Source organism: Thamnophis elegans, chromosome 14 (assembly GCF_009769535.1).
Source record: "Thamnophis elegans isolate rThaEle1 chromosome 14, rThaEle1.pri, whole genome shotgun sequence".
Taxonomy (NCBI): domain Eukaryota; kingdom Metazoa; phylum Chordata; class Lepidosauria; order Squamata; family Colubridae; genus Thamnophis; species Thamnophis elegans.
Genome location: NC_045554.1, coordinates 19,990,565 through 20,005,231, shown reverse-complemented (window position 1 = coordinate 20,005,231; position 14,667 = coordinate 19,990,565). Strand labels below are relative to the sequence as shown.

The 14,667-nt window shown below is 47.0% G+C and overlaps 1 protein-coding gene across 1 annotated transcript in view; it reads left to right on the top strand.

Moving 5' to 3' along the window:
- Positions 1-14,667, top strand: part of PRKCB (protein kinase C beta) — a 242,315-nt gene that overhangs the window by 194,530 nt on the left and 33,118 nt on the right. The window contains 5 exon segments of the mRNA XM_032231081.1: positions 5,723-5,814; positions 5,994-6,056; positions 7,955-8,093; positions 14,131-14,211; positions 14,337-14,444. Coding sequence (XP_032086972.1) covers positions 5,723-5,814; positions 5,994-6,056; positions 7,955-8,093; positions 14,131-14,211; positions 14,337-14,444 — 483 coding nt within the window.

The following is a 14,667-nucleotide window of genomic DNA, read 5'->3' as shown; positions in this document are numbered from 1 at the left end:
TCCCGGTCTTTGCGGACCCTCCTGGGCCCTTCTGGACATCACGCGATCACCTCCTTCATCCCTGCAGCCTCTGGGACTTTCGCCCTTTTTAAAATGACCGGCCGGCCGCACGGGGCGTTTGCGCACGCGCTGGCAAGCCGGAGCTTGAAAAGCGGCGTGGAGCACAGCAGGAGGATGGTGAGTCGATCTGCTTTATCCTTAGTAGTAATCCTGATAGGAAAAAACTTTTGCTGAAAGGGAAAAAACTCCTAAGTTTTCGAAAAGAAGGGAGAGAAAGAGTAACACTCCATTCAGGCCGAAAACTGAGGTTAATCTGGGTAGCCACAGAAGAGCAGGAGGTGTGGCTTCCAAAAGATTTCCTCAGTCTCCAATAGGCAGGAAGGCTTGGTTAATACCCATGGTTACTCCTCCCACACCTTCTCTTCGGAAACAAAAAGGTCACAATCATAGACATCGCAATACCAGGTGATAGCAGGGTCACTGAGAAGGAACATGAAAAAAATCACAAAATACCAGGACTTAAAATTGAAATTCAACGATTATGGCACAAACCAGCAGTGGTAATTCCAGTGGTAATTGGCACACTGGGTGCTATTCCAAAAGCACTGGAATTACATTTAAAACAGTTAAAAATTGACAAAATCACCATCAGTCAAATGCAAAAAGTCGCACTGCTTGGATCTGCACGCATATTATGAAAATACGTTACGACGTCCTAGGCCCCTGGGTGCGGCCCGACTAGTAACCAATGCCAAATCCGGCGAAACAACTGGCCGCTGTGATACAATTGTATAATAATAATAATAATAATAATAATAATAATAATAATACACCAAAATAAAAATAAAAATAATAATGACACCAAAAGTGAAAAACCAGAAAAACAGGCCACAGTTGAATTCTGGAAAGAATTGTGGGAAAATGCAAAGGACTACAACAAGGAAGCAAAGTGGATACATGACTTTGAGAAAAGCATTGGCAACAAACAAATGCAAGTATTAGAAATAACAACTGAGATGGTCAAAAATCGAGTTTAAAAGGTAAGGAATTGGACATCACCTGGAAAGGACCAATTACATGGTTTCTGGCTCAAATATCTGACCAGTTTACATGCAATATTGGCCAGGCAACTGAATGAAATTTTACAAAAGGGCCAAATTGATGAATGGTTGACAACTGGAAAAACATACTTGATTCAGAAAGATGCAACTAAAGGAACAACACCTGAAAACTACAGACCAATAACATGCTTGCCAACAACCTTCAAATTACTCACAGGCATTATTGCAGATAACATGATGGATTATTTGGAAACAAACAACATCTTGCCAGTAGAGCAAAAAGGCAACAAAAGAAGGAGCAGGGGCACAAAAGATCAGCTTCTAATTGATAAAATGATATTAGAAAATTGTAAGAACAGAAAAACAAACTTGAATATGGTCTGGATTGATTACAAAAAGGCATTTGACTCACTGCCACATAGTTGGATCATAAAATGCTTAGAAACAACTGGCATTAGCAAAAATATTACATCCTTTACTGAAAAGGCAATGAAACAATGGAGAACTGAGTTGGCAGTAGGGAATGAGATCAACGGAATGGTTAATATCAAGCAAGGAATTTTCCAGGGTGATTCACTTTCACCTCTTCTCTTCATCATCGCAATGATCCTACTATCAGTAATCTTAAAAAAAATGAAATTAGGCTACCAAACAGCCAAAGAAGCTGAAAAAATTTCGCATTTACTATATATGGATGATTTGAAACTCTATGGAAAGTCAGAAATAGAAATCCAATCATTGACAAACACAGTCCGAGTATTCAGCACAGATATTTCAATGCAGTTTGGCATGGAAAAATGCGCCACTGTATCCATAAAAAGGGGCAAAATCACTGCATGTGAGGGAATTGAAATGCCCAATGGCCAATTAATTAAATGCAAAGAAAATGAAGCCTACAAATACTTAGGCATTCTGCAGTTGGATAACATCAAGCATGGAGAAGTAAAAACTATTGTCAGGCGAGAGTACACCAACAGAGTTAGGAAAATTTTAAAATCTAAATTGAATGGTGGAAATACAATCAAGGCCATAAATACCTGGGCAATACCAGTTATAAGATACACAGCTGGTATAATTAACTGGACACAAGCTGATTTGGACCTTTTGGACCAAAAAACCAGGAAACTAATGACAATGCACTACAGTTTACATCCACGTGGTGATACTGATAGACTATACCTGCCCTGAAAATCAGGTGGCAGAGGATTATTACAAGTGAAGCAAATAGTTGAAGAAGAAAAAAATGCACTGGCTGATTATTTAAAAGAAAGTCAAGAACATCTATTAATTGAAGTAAAGAACAAAAATCTACTGAAGGCCCAACAGACGAAACAAGAATACAGAAAAGATGTGATAAAATCAAGAATGGAGAGTTGGCAGAACAAAGCACTGCATGGCCAATTTCTGGAAAAAATAAAAGATAAAGTGGACAGTGAACAAACTTGGTTATGGTTAACAACAGGTACATTAAAGAAAGAAACAGAGTCACTAATCCTGGCTGCGCAAGAACAAGCTATCCGCACAAATGCCATTAAGGCCAAAATCGAAAAATCCTCTGATGATGCCAAATGCAGACTTTGCAAAGAAGCTGATGAAACTGTTGATCACATACTCAGCTGCTGTAAAAAAATTGCACAGACTGATTATAAATTGCAGCACAATTCAGTAGCACAAATGATCCATTGGAATTTGTGCAAAAATTATAATATTAAAACAGCAACAAACTGGTGGGAACATTAGCCTGAAAAAGTCACCGAAAATCAGATGGTCAAGAACTTGTGGGATTTCCGTATACAAACCGACAAAATACTGGCGCATAATACACCAGACATCACACTGGTTGAGAAAAATACGGTCACAATCCTAGACATCGCAATACCAGGTGATAGCAGGGTCACCGAGAAGGAACATGAAAAAATCGCAAGATACCAGGACTTAAAAATCGAAATTCAACGACTATGGCCCAAACCAGCAGTGATAATTCCAGTGGTAATTGGCACACTGGGTGCTATTCCAAAAGCACTGGAATTACATTTAAAACAGTTAAAAATTGACAAAATCACCATCAGTCAAATGCAAAAAGCCGCACTGCTTGGATCTGCACGCATATTACGAAAATACGTTACGATGTCCTAGGCCCCTGGGTGGGGCCCGACTAATAACCAATGCCAAGTCCGGCGAAACAACTGGCCACTGTGATACAATTGTATAATAATATGAAGAAGAATGAAGAGTGCCGAATATCTTTGTTTGGGGGATCCTTTTCACTCCCAAAGCGGCCAGCTCTGCTTCTGCAATGCAGCGATTTAACCCCCTGGATGCTGGCAGCAGGAATTGGGAGGCTGCAAAGGGCACAAAGGAGAAGCTTTCCCACCTCTGGCTCAGGGCAGCGAGCCATTCTCCAGGCAGAAAAGGACGCCAGGTGCAGCTCCCACAAAGCGCTTTCTCTGCAGCTGTTTCCAGCTGGCACCTGATAAAGACAGAGGGGCTGCTCTGAGAGCTGCCCTTCCTCGGCAGCGGCTCTTGGACGGCAACAATGCAGGCTTAGAGGATTACCCTCAGACGTCAGCCCAGCAATTGGAGTTGGCAAAGGCCGCTGGCAGCCACCAGAACTCTCCCATCTTGATGATGAAAGGTCAGCCTGCTGAGATCTGCTTTGCCTCCTCGCCTCTTTCTGACATCTGAAGGGTGTTAGCAGAGGATTAGAGGGCGCAAACCTGCCCGGGGCTTAGCACTAATCGGACCGGGGACATAATCACAGGTTGTAGCAGTGGGTATTGGCAGCCAGGCCAGTGGCAGAAGTGGACGAGAAGGAGCAGTGGGGCTTATTCCAAGCACTGGAACCTTCTGTCTCCACCTCAGCAATGGCTGTATTGGGGGGGGGGGTGTTCACCAATTGTTCAATATTTCAGGAGCCTGAGAGGCTCCCAGCTGATCGCCAGATGTCAGGTGTGTGTGAGATGCCCCTGGCAGAGTTTTCAGATGAGATTCCAGTAGCTCTGCTAAATTGAAGGCATTGAGGGAGTGGGGGGAGTCAAGATGCAGCCTGCACTCACATGGCACCTGCCCCATTTCTACATACATGTGATGTGCAATTGGTGTATAAAGGGGGGCAGAATAACAAAATAGCAGAGTCAGAAGGGATCTTGGAGTCCAAGCCCCTGTTCTAGTAGGAGACCCTAAACCAGGGGTCTTCAGCTTTGGGACTTGAAGACTTGTGGAGCCGCATGGCTGGCTGGGGAATTCTGGGAGTTGAAATCCACAAGTCTTAAAGGTTCCCAAGGTTGGAGAACCTTGTTCTATGCCCTCCCAGTCAAATGGCTGTCCAATCTTTCTTGAAAGCCTCCAGTAATGGAGCTCCCACATCTCCTGAAGACAAGCCGTTCCGCTGGTTACTGTATTTTTCGGAGTAGAAGACACACATTTCCCCCACAAAAAACAGGGTGAAAATCTGGTCTTATACACTGAATACAGCATTTTTGGCCTACTGAAACTCCGCCCCCTTTGCAAAAATGGATGTGCAGAGTGTTTGGGAGGCTTGCAAAGTGCTCCTGGGGGCTGGGGAGGGCAAAAACAAGGAAAAATTGATTGTTTTTGCTTGTCTCCCCACCCCCCTGCAGTCCCCAGGAGGACTCTACAAGCCTCCCAAAGCTTTGCATGACACCCCCCCCTTTTTTTTTCTTTTGCAAAAAATGAGGCATGCAGAGGGTTTGGGAGGTCTGCAGAGTGCAAACACTTTTTTTTAAATTTACCTTTTTGAAATTATGGTGCGTCTTATACTCTGGTGTGTCTTATAGTCCGAAAAATATGGTAATTGTTCTGGTTGTCAGGGCAGGGCTTCGGTAGCATGGTTGTGACTGCCATCTGGACTTTTCTGTCCCGCCTCCACCCCAGGGGTAGATGCCCCTGCTTCAAACTTCTCAAAGGCGCTGCCTCTCTTGCTATGGGAGCAAATCCCTACAGGACACAACTTTGGCTTGATCTCCTCCACGGTGGTCCTGAACAATGGAGCTCCGGGTAGCCAATTAAAAGACAACTCAAAGGCCCAAACCCGCCCTTCCCACTTTGCCTTGTCTCTCCTCTAATCTAGAAATGTCCCCTTTAAGTCCCCATCTCCCCCCTCCTTCCCCTCTCCTCTCATACCATCTGTGCTTTCCTGCAATATGTCTAATCCCACAAAAGGAAGTCAAAGGGATTCTTTTTTTTTTACTTTTTAATATCAAAAAGGCAACCAAATCCTTCCTTTCATCGGGATTTAAATTGTCTATTGCGGTGCTGCAACAGACTGACGGTGTCCTGCTGAGGACCTGTCCTCCTCCCGACTTTTGCAGTTCAGCTGCACGGAATGGCATCCCTTCAGGACATGGGGACTCCTTCCTGCTGGATGCAAAGCCAGGACACAGGAGAGGCTGAAGGAGGAGGTCACCAGAGGCAAGGCCACTAGGGCCACAATGGGACCATCAAAGCCGTGCTTGTTTTTGACACGCATGGCACATGCTTCAATTGCACAGCTGCAGCCACTGCCTTGACTTTGCAGTACAGGCCCCACAGATGCCCCCCAGCAGAGTTTTTCTAATGGAGAAGAAAAGGCATATTGCTTTGGTGGCTTCTTTTGACTTTGGTTAAGCATCTTCCACCGTTTCTCTCCCCTTTTCTCCTAGGACCGCTTGTATTTTGTGATGGAGTACGTGAATGGTGGTGACCTCATGTACCAGATCCAACAGGTTGGGCGATTCAAGGAGCCCCATGCTGTGTAAGTCACCACTGCCATTCCAGGGCGGTGCCAGGGCAGGGTGTGTGGGTATATATCTGTGTGTGTGTGAGGATGTCTGTCATCTCCCTCTGAGGACCGATGATGCCAAGGGCCTCCTGTGCCAGGGGCTGAGGTGGCACCTCCTGACCTCTCCATTACTCTCCCTTCTTGACTGGCAGGTTCTATGCAGCTGAGATCGCCGTGGGCCTTTTCTTTCTGCACTGCAAAGGGATCATTTACCGGTAGGTGGGCTGCTTTCCTCTCTATGACTTCCCAACCTGGGGTTCCTGGGGTCTGGTGTGGCCCCACGCCCATGGCCAGCAAAGCCTTCTTCCTCTCAGAAGCCCCACTGGGGTGGATCAGAGGAAGGCCTTGGTGGCATCTTACACTTGGGCAATCTTGATGAGGCACAGGTGGACTGATGGGTCACAGAGGGGGACTGGCAGGCCAGGGACTCTTTGGGTCCATCGCTTTGGCATCTGAGAAGCATCTGGAGGTCCCCCAATGGGACTTCTGGAGAAGCAGCAGAAAGGCAGAGCAGGACCACGAGGCACCATCGGATTCCAGTAAGAACCCCCAGGCCGGCTGCCCAGCCAAGGCCCCAGAGAGCTGTAAGGGGGCAGCAGGGGGTCCGGCCTCAGAAACAGCCCCAGCGTCTCCTGGAGAAGCAACCAGTTCAGCTCCGGAGGGAAAAGGGAGCTGCCTTTGTTCCCTGCTCCTCCCCTCCCCCGCTCCTCCAGCACACTGCATCTCCTCCTCTGCTGCCTGCCTGCCTTCCCCCAAGCAGGCTTTGACCTGCTCTTCTGGCAGCAGTTTGTGAATGAGGTAGCGGCAGCTGGAGGGTGAGAGGGTGTGTTCCACCAGGTGTCATTGAACCAGGATGATGTGCCATGGACCCTCTCTTGCACACCGTGATGCTCCTCTTGCAGATCCCTTTGAAGCCTGCAATGTCGGCCTCCTCCCCAGATTTCAGCTCTAGGGCTCCAGGGGAGGAGGATGGGCTGGAAGAGCGTGGAGAGGGTTTTCCTCCCGGAAGGAGGGAGAGCCAGGCTCCGCAGCATTTGCACTTGGCACTGGCTATTCTGACCTTCCACTTGCTTGCAGAGGCCGCTGCTTCCTTTCCCAGCGGAAGAGAGCTGCTTGCTGCAAATGCTCCCGGGATGGAGAATTTAGCAACGGGATTTGATTTCCATCCCCAGACCTCTCCTAAACCTTGATGGGCCTAGCCAAAGAGGCTCTCTGGATGAGACTTGCATCCAGGGCAGGGAAGGCTCTGCTGCCCTCCGGATCCAAAGGAATGGGGCTAGGGCGTTTCTGTACTTCAACAGAAGACAAACCGAAAATATTAGGGAACCGCATCTCTGAATGACTCTTCTTCCCTACTTATCCCCTTGTTTCCACCATTTGCCTGCCACTCGCACCCTCAGCCACCATCAACCAGTGTAGGTACTCCTCAACTCATGGCCACAATCAGAAATTCTGTTGCTAGTGTGGTGATGGTTAAGTGAGTCACACTTAATTTGACCACCTTTTTTGCCACAGTTGTTAAGTGAATCAGGTGGTTGTTAAGCAAATTTGGCTCCCGTCATGGACTTTTCTCATCAGAAGCCAGCTGGGGAGCTTGCAGATGTTGACCCCATGGCCCCCAGATACTGTGACCAACGTAGTAGATACATGCTGGTTGCCAAGGCCCTGGATTTTGTCCAGGTTACCATGGGGATGCTTGAGCCACTTAACAAAAGTGGCAAAAACTGGCCACAACTCTCTTAACAACTGCTTCACTTAGCAATGGAAATTCTGGTCCCAGTTGCCATAAGTCAAGGACTACCTATAGTCAGCTTCCAACTAAATGTCATTCAGTGGAATACAATTTCAGCTCCAAGGTCTGATCTCAGGGATCTCTCTCTTTCTCTTTCCCTTCTCTCTTTCTCTCTCTCTCCTTTTCTTTCTCTTTCTTTTCTCTCTCTCTTACTTTCTCTCTTTTTCTCACTCACTTTCTCTCTTTCTCTCGTTTCTCTCTTCTTTTTCTTTCTCTCACTCACTTTCTCTCTCTCTTTCACTCTTTCTCTCTCACTCTCTTCTCTCTTTCTCTCTCTCTTTCTCCCCCCTCCCCCCTCTCTCATTCTCTCTGTCACTGCAGAGACCTAAAACTTGACAACGTGATGCTGGACTCCGAGGGCCACATCAAAATTGCTGATTTTGGCATGTGCAAAGAAAATATCTGGGATGGAGGCACCACCAAGACTTTCTGTGGCACGCCTGACTACATTGCTCCTGAGGTGAGCCAAAAGCATCTCCTGTCCCTGCCTTAAACTTTTGTTGCTACTTCCCAGCAAAGGCTCCAACTTTCATCCCAAGTCCCAAATCTACATTAAATGACATGGAGGTTAGTTTGGGTAAAAAACAAGTAAAAATCAAGATTTCACATTGCAACCTCACAGAATCTAGGGATTTGTTCACAGGGCGAGAACTGGCATAAGTGCCATTGTTTGTGTCAGATGTGTGGGTAAGTGGGAGGCAAGGAAGAGGTGCGGAGGGGGAAGAGAGCAAACAGTTCTGCCAACTAATCGCCGGGCAGAGAAGCTGATAGAAGCCAATGAGAATTGGTGAATTCAGTTCTGGCCTTTGAAGAGCCTCTTGATGAAGCCAAGAGGATACACGGGGAGCTTCTGTGGTGTGGCTGTGCCTCAGACCGAGGTGTCGTTGTTGCTTATTTCCTTAGCAATAATGAAGATAGATACATCATCCCTAAATCCTTGGCCTTTCAGTCTCTCTACTTGCGGTATGCGCACACACACACACACACACACACACACACACACACACACTGCATGCATGGGCCATGTCGTGATTAATTGGGATTAATTCTTTAGCCAAGGTGAAGATGCTTAAGTGAGTAAATATTGGTTGGAACCTTAATTAAAACTCCATTGTCACTGGTGCTTGTCCTTCAAGGAAGGGAAATGGGCTATAAGAAAAACCAGTTTGGTGATCTTTATGAAAGCCGTATGAACATTTGAGTCAAGGAAAATAGTTCTGCTCCTTCTCTGAGCGATGCTAAGCCATTTTGCGCGTCCTTCCTTCCCAGGGAGATATTTAATTACTATCCCTCATGTGTGTTATTTTCCCTTGTTCTGCCAAGATTAAAACGGGAGCCCTGCCAGGGTGATTAATGCTCTTTTGGAACAGAAGAACTGGCCCTGTGCTTTGCTGGGCAACACGGCTGCATCTCCAAAATGCTCATTTTCTTACGTTTTGCTTTCAATTAATTAATTTCTTTCAAATGTAAGGAAGAAGAAGACCTGAAATTGCACCCCACAATTTTAACAAAATAAAGATAGGACACAAATACATCGCTTGGAGAAGACAAAAAATAAATTCCTCCTTCTTTCAGGTGTAACTGCAGGCAGAGACACTTGTGTGAGTGTCTAATCTCCAAGTTCTTTTCTGTCAAATCTCAGGTTTAATGAAGTAACCACAGAGCCTCCCCCTCCCCCACTCCATATGCCTCCCACAGCATCAAGGCTACAATCCCAGGAGGTCTGGAGCTTCCACCTAACAGGTACCCAGGTTGGGCCACATCTTCTTCTTCTCCTTCTTCTTCCTTCTTCTTCTTTCTTCTCATTTTTTCTTCTCCTTCCTTCTTCTTTCTTCTTCCTTCTTCTTTTTCTTCTTCCTCCTCCTCCTCCTCCTCCTCTTCCTCCCCTCCTCCTCCTCCTTCTCCTACCATATCCATCATCAGACATTGGCAATCATATTGGCAATCCTATTTTTATCAATAGCCACACAAAAAAGTGCTGTTGAGTTTTGCCCAAACCAGTCCCTTAGATTTTGACGCCCTGATGTTCTTCTTCTGCCTGGACCTCCTTTGCCTTCAATCTTTCCCTGGAGGATTAAGTGAAGGATGCCGCATTTTTCTGGATGTCATCCCATGTTCGAAATATTCTAACTTCCTCTTTTTGATGGTTTGGATGGGCCAGATGCTGCAACACGGTACTACCGATCATGCCAGGGGGAAGAGGGCAAGAAACGGGCACTTAAATACCCCAGAATTTCTGGGAACTGTTTGGAATTCTTTTTTCTTCCTCATGCAAATAATGCTGGCAGTAGGGGAATGCCTGGAGTTTCATGGGAGGGAGAAACATTTTTCTTATTTTCTCCAAAAGAATTTTTCCTCCAGGCACAGGCTTTCATATCACTGCATTGGGAAATAAAGAGGGAAAGGTGAGAGCCCAACCTGCAGGCACTTGCTCTCCTGGTGAGGAAGAAGAAGGGTCTTTGAGACGAAAGGTTTGCTTGGATGTTTCCCAGGCAGAAGCTTTCCTGCGTTTCAGGTGCTGCCTTAAGGTGGGCATTTCTGTAGAGAGCCAAAAGGAAGGCTGGAAGGCTGGCCTCAAAGCCCCTGAGCTGGGCTGCTTTTCACCTGGGTTCTTGCATGGGCTTCTGTGCACGTGCAGGGCTTTTAAGGCACTGCCAGCCCTGTCAGGTAGGCTACTCAAGAACAGCCACCGCTGGGATCCAAAGAATGCTGCTTTATTCAAGATTCTTTATTCTGAATCTTGAAATGTGTTTATGTTTATGTTTTTTTAATTTGTATGCCGCCCCACTCCCGAGGGACTCTAACAACCAGAGGAGGGGTGGCTAACAACCAGAGGAAGTCGGGGGATACAATAAGACAAAAGACAGACAGAGTAAAAACAACAACAGTCATAACGATTCAAGTGGGGCTGGAAACTCATCAGCCGTCCAGAGATTCCTTCTGCCTCATCTAAGACCAAATGAAATCCAGATGGGGTGATTTTGAGTTTTTCCCCCACAACCTTTCCAGTGTTCATGAGATGGAGGAACTTGCATCTTCATGGCTTGTTTGTTCCTCCCACATTCCCAAAATAGGTTGCCTTCATTTACCTGCACCTTCCTGCTGGGCCAATGTAGAACTCTTGCCTCACTTGGACCACAAGATCTGGGAGCCCTGCAGAAGACCAGCCTATGTGCTTGGCCTCCCCACTCTTCTTCCTGGCCGGATGTCCGCATAGGTCAGAGGGAACCCCAAAGAGAAGCCAGCTGGATTACTCAGAAAGCTACGGAAAACTCTCCCAACGAAAGCTGAGTAGACATAACATGGATGCAGCCAACTCAGCTGGCTCAGTGAGTTGGGTGAGGCCAGCTACTGAGGAAGAATCGGAGTATTAGGGTCTCCTGCCTTTGCCCTCTGATCTGCCTCCTTTCTGGAAAAAAGCACCTGAGAGCTCCTAAGTTGGATTATGATGGGGGGAAGGAAAAAGGGGCAGGGGAGAGGGGGCTGCTGGACTTAGGGGGGCCTTTATTTTGAAATGCTTGCCTGGATTTAGCTGCTTTGCATACATCATTTGACTGCCTTCTTGACATAATTCTGCTCTTTAGAGTGTTTTATGAGACAATTAATGCAAAATGATTTAGAAAAGCTGCAAAGCAGATAAGAAGGGTGATGAGGAAGGCTTAAAGTGACTCGCCTTGGCCTTCTTGGGAGGCTGCTCTCCCCCCCCCCCCCCGCCCTCCCGCAAAGCCTGAAGAATTGCCATCTGGGGGAAAGACCAGGTTGCTCCAGACTGCCTGTGAATCTCTTGGTCCCCTTTCAGAGCACTGGAGATGTTAGCAAGGCTTCTGAAGCTCCTCTCCTGACAATAAACTTGATCGAGTCTGTGTAAATTTCACTTCAATTACCATATGATTTGCATTCGTGTTTGAATACATGAATCTTTTCAGAATAGAAATCTGTAATTAAGATGAATAAACGATGTTATGGTTTGCATTAAGTAGCAGGCCGCAACCCCCCAAGCCATCCAATATGACCTCATAAAATGATTGACACTGGAGTGCCCAGACGATGGGCTCCTCTGTTAAATGACAGCCACGAGGAGGAGCTGGGAATCTTTTGCAGCCCCATCGGTGTTTATGGTGTGGCCAGATTGAAGCCTTCGTGAGCTCCAGGTGCAGATGTTGCAAGGCAGAAAAAGGCAGGACTACCTGGAGCACAGAACAGTGGAAGCAGCAACAGGGAAAGCTCAACACCATGAAAGATGAAATCAAAGAGCCACATGCTGACAGGCATCAGTGAACTGAAACGGAGTAGAATTCGACACCGGCAGTCAGAAGAGCGTTCTGGTTGCCACTCAGGACACCGCAAGGAAAGGAGGGATAGGGCTGCTTTCATAGGAAGGAGAGAGCAAATTGGGACCGAATGACATCAGTTAGACTTCCTTGACAACCCATCAACATGACGATCATCCAAGTTTATGCCCCAACCATTGAGGCAGAAGAGGAGGAGGTTGATGATTTTGATGGTCAAGTTGAAGCTGAAATGAGATGCAAGTGACATTACATTAAGTCACTTTTTTCAGCGCCATTGTGACTTCAAACGGTCCCTAAATGAACTATTGTAAGTCAAGGATTATCTCTAGTAGTCTATTGGAATATTACATGCACATTTAACCTCACACTTCAATCAGTGTACTGGTGTGTGAAATTCAAACATTCAAGAAAAGGCTTTGTGCACCATAGAGAGAAACCATAAGCTCTTAGCGTTGGTACTTGTGGCTGCTCTGTTTTGACCCAGTTAAGTTTCAGTGAAGCCTTGTAGAGTTGTAGGATAGGTTGACTTCTTCATTGCAGTCCATCCTTTTTCAAGGACACCTTTTGTCCTTGAGTGGGAACACTTGGCCTCCTTTTATACATGGGCAGTGGACGCTGGCCTAATGATGTTTTCATCCTTTTAAATGATGTGGGGTTCTAAGGGGTCTCCAACTTGGCAACTTTAAGCCTGGAGGACTTCCAGAATTCCCCAGCCAGCTCCAGGCTTAAAGTTGCCAAGGTTGGAGACCCCTGTTCTACTAAGGCAGTTTCTCAAGCATGGCCACTTTAAGACACCCTGACTTCAACTTGCAGAATTTCCCATTAGCCATGCTGGCTGGAGAATTCTGGGAATTGAAGTCCAGGCATCTTAAAGTGCCCACAGTTGAAACGCTGCTCTGAGGAAGTTAGGTGTAGATTTGGTTACATTTACATAGTTATCTCCTGTTGTTCTTGTGGAATTCTTTTATTTGTGGCTGTGTCATTCTATTTCCATGGAAACTTCCTTCTGTGGGTATTTGCTGTGAAAGTCAGATAATAAATATTCTACAAATATGTAGCATAAGGACTGCAAACAGTGAGATAAGAGAGCAGGTGCTGGGGGGAACATGCTTGGGGGAAAGAAGACTTGCCATTGCAGAAACCCGCGTCTCCTTTGTGAGAGGATCGGTTCCCATAGCGCAAGACTCCTAAGCAACCAGCCTTCCTTTTCCTTCCTTGTAACTGGGAGCTGCAGCTTATGAAAAACTTTGGCCTTTTAATCAAATGGGCTAGTCGGAAAAGTGCTGCCAGAAACCACCACAGATGGACACGGTTTCCCTCCTCTCCACATTTCCTATCAAAGCACTGATGTCACATTACTCTGACCAAGGCTTCCCAAGAGCATGGAGCAAACTCCTTGTCCTGACAAAAAACCCTTTTATTGACTCTGAATTCTGCCCCTTCACATCCAGCAAAGTCTTTCAAAGGAGGATTTACAGTCACAGACCTTATCTGGCTTGGAGAGCTGCCAGGCCGTTATCTGCAAAACTTGGCAAGGAGTCTTGGAGAGTCATGAACCAATTAAGCGAACTAATTGTCTCCTGCAAACTCCACTCCCCTTCTGCTGCTCTGTTATTCCCTCTGGGAGGGGCCAATCACTATTCACCAGTGGCCTTACTTCCAAGTCGACCCCTGTTCTTTAGCTATTCCCTTCGCCTGGCAACTCTGCGCATGCGCACACTGGGAACAGGCTCCAACTATTTGTCTGTCTCACTAATGTCTGACTCTGAAAGCAGCTGATAACTGGTAGATGGCGCTGGCCCCCTCTCTGCCTCTGACACAGAGCCCTCATCAGAGCCTTCCCCAGACTCCAGGACTGGTCCATGTTCCTCCCCAACCTCCTCACTGTCCGAATCTGCTGCCAGCTCTGAAGGCCATTGGAGGATCACAATACACATGGCTATGGCACTAAGAGGGCTATGGACTTAGTCCCACAATGCAGTGGCCCCCAACCTTTTGGGCTACATGGACCGGCAGCAGCGCATGGTGGCATGCAGAGGTGGGTGGGAACGACAACAGGTTTGCACTCCCAACTTAATCAGGTGCATGTGCAAATGAAGCTTCAGATGCTTACCCACCACTTGTGTGGCCCTGTTCCCAACAGGCTGTGGATCAGGGGTTGGGGACCTTTGCTATAATGGTGATGTGATTTCTGTTGTCTTTCAGATAATTGCCTATCAACCCTATGGGAAATCGGTGGACTGGTGGGCCTTTGGCGTCTTGCTCTATGAGATGTTGGCGGGACAGGTAATCCAGGCTTATGCTGTGGGGGGGGCGGGGGTTGCCTTTGAGGTGGAGCATCCCCAGAGCTCCCTAGGAAACAGAGTGGGTGCCTCTGAAGCCCCTTCCTCTTCTGCTCCCCAATTACACAGGCACCTTTTGAAGGAGAAGATGAAGATGAGCTTTTCCAGTCGATTATGGAGCACAATGTGGCCTATCCCAAATCCATGAGCAAAGAAGCAGTGGCCATCTGCAAGGGGGTGAGTGACACCTTCAGCTCCCTGGGGTTGGGGAGGAGGGAGCACATTTGTCCCCACATTCATAGCATGGGAGGGGCTACGTTGCAGATAGGTGGCAGCAGCAGATGGGGTGCCATGACACAGGAGGGACATGGCACTGAATTTCCCACTGAGCCCTTCTCTGAGTACCACAAGTTGAGCTTTCTGCAGCGGTGAAATTCAGCAGGTTCTCACAGGTTCTGGA